The sequence below is a fragment of the Arachis duranensis genome, chromosome 2 (genome assembly GCF_000817695.3).
Source record: "Arachis duranensis cultivar V14167 chromosome 2, aradu.V14167.gnm2.J7QH, whole genome shotgun sequence".
NCBI lineage: Eukaryota > Viridiplantae > Streptophyta > Magnoliopsida > Fabales > Fabaceae > Arachis > Arachis duranensis.
Window position 1 is genome coordinate 25,091,838 of NC_029773.3, and position 2,324 is coordinate 25,094,161.

A 2,324-nucleotide genomic window follows, 5' to 3' on the forward strand; every position below is an offset into this window, starting at 1 on the left:
TGATAAATACAAATTAAATGACTCGTATATGCTAAATAGTAAATACTTCCTGTCTTCCTTACATTGCATGGTAATTAAAGTGAATTGAAAATATTTTAAAAAAAATAGTTGAATGGTAATGGCCGTTGAGGATAATAAGTGTCAACAGCTCTTCACCGGCAAGCATTTAATACACCAAATCTTTTTCTAATTTATGAAAAAAATTATAAAAAATAAAGGGAATTTACAACCTGCAACCTCCCAAACCCCAAATATTTATATTCATGCTTTCCTTCCCTCATGTTATACCTTCTCCCTTCCCATCATCCACCCCCACATTTATTTTATGTACTCTTTCCTAACCCAAACATGTACATATAAAATCACGCATACTCTTTATGATATCTAAGAAAGGAAACCTTTTTTTGAGGTTACAACTTTGTAAACTATTATTACGTGCTTACGTGACTGGTTATTCAAAAGATCCCTTTTTTGTGCGCTAGCTATTGAAATATATAGAGCGAGTGATAGAGATTAGAGATATATATCTACAATATGGTTGGTATTTTCTCATTGGTTACAGGGAGGCCTGGACCAAGTGGTTTTGGATCTGCATCAACTGCAGAACAAGTTACCGAAGGAATTGATGCTAGTAATCTTACTTGTATTATTACAGGTCAGTATTTTTTTTTTTTATACAGTTTTAGAAATTTATTTATTTTATTTTCACTTTGCGTTTTTTAGGACTATTTTTTATACGATAAGGTGCAAATATAGTGTTTGTTCTTTGATGTTCATTTTCCTCTTTTCTCCTTTGGTTTATGTCAAAATCCTGAATATATTATATATGTATGATTCTTTCATGATATTATTTTATAATTTCTTTTTATTTGTTATTCTCATCATCATTTTGTATATCTCAAAATTAAAAATAATGTACAAGGTTCTTTTTTTTTAATGGTCATATATGTATATGTCTGTTGTGATAATATCATTTGGTATTGTTAAAATTTAGTGGAGGAGTTTTTCATATGAATGTTCCTAGATGAGTATGCATTCTTGAGAGAAAGAGTTGATAAAACTATTTTTGTTTATGGGACTTGGTAAATGATCATAAGGCACAAGAAAGGGAACATGGTGGTCACACTTTTCTAGTTTTCTTTAGTACCTTGCTTTAGGAGAAATTTCCACATTCTCTGAACATCGTTGTTTGTTCTCATCATTTGACGTCTACGGCTTTGGATTTGTTTAAGTAAGGGGGAACACTAATGGTCCACAAATTCAGGCAATGGTATATATCTAACAATAAGTTTTTCTTGCTAAAATACAAACTAATAAAATATAATTGGATTTTGGAAACATTTGTATTTTCATTTTTTGATACTGCTCTTGTTTTTAATATTATTTTCAGAAACTATCAACTCCTTTTTATCCTATTTTCTATTTTTAATTTTTTTTAGAAAATAACAGTAAAAAATATTTGTTACCATATTATAAAAATTTAAATACAGAAAAAAAATAAAACATAAAAACATGATTAAAAAAACAGATTTTTAAAGTAAGGGTCTATTTCATTTACATTTTAATTTTCCATTTCAAATTTTATTTTCGGTTTTTTATTTTATAAAAAATAGAAACAAAAATAAAATTTTATTATTTTTATTATCTTTTACAAAATTTTAAAATATTTATTTTTTAAATAAAATAAATCAACACAATTTTCGACAATCAAGATGGGCTTCAAACATAAAATTAAACAGCTATCAAAGCGAAACAAAAAGATAGACGTTAAACCTATACGGTATATACCACACCTCACTAAATGCATCCCTGTGCAACACCAATATAATGAATGGAATGACTAGATCTAATGCTTTATAAGTGTCAGTCACCCCTTTTCTCTCAGTTAATTTTTAAAATTGAATAACTTATTATTTTAGGGTTGTCAAAATAGATTAAGTTTATTGGATCAGTTCATTTACTTATTTAAATGATAAATTTTATTTTTAAAATTAAGTTCGTTTATATTTTGGATTAAGTCTGATTAATTCAAAAAAAATGAGGTAAAATGAATTAGTTCGCAAATTAAATAAGTGGTCTATTTAATTTTTTATATTATTTTTAAAAATTTACATTTTAGTCAATATTTTTTTTAATTCGACAACAAAATTTGATTTATCAACTAAAAAAATTGTTTGTTTAGAATTTTTAACTTAAAATGATATTTTTATAAAAATATTTTTCACAAAATAAAATAACAAATAAACAGATTAGTTTATTTAACTCCGATTGACTATAAACAGTATGAACTGAAAAATGATAGGCTACGAATAAAACAGATTTAA

At 25.9% G+C, this 2,324-nt stretch overlaps 1 protein-coding gene across 1 annotated transcript in view; it reads left to right on the forward strand.

Annotated features, from left to right (window-relative positions):
* The first annotated feature begins 268 nt into the window (after positions 1-268).
* LOC107474044 (short-chain dehydrogenase TIC 32 B, chloroplastic) overlaps positions 269-2,324 on the forward strand; it is a 6,315-nt gene continuing 4,259 nt past the window's right edge. The window contains exon 1 of the mRNA XM_016093630.2: positions 269-655. Within this exon, the coding sequence (XP_015949116.1) occupies positions 535-655 (121 nt within the window). The 5' untranslated portion in view covers positions 269-534. The remainder of the gene's footprint in view (positions 656-2,324) is intronic.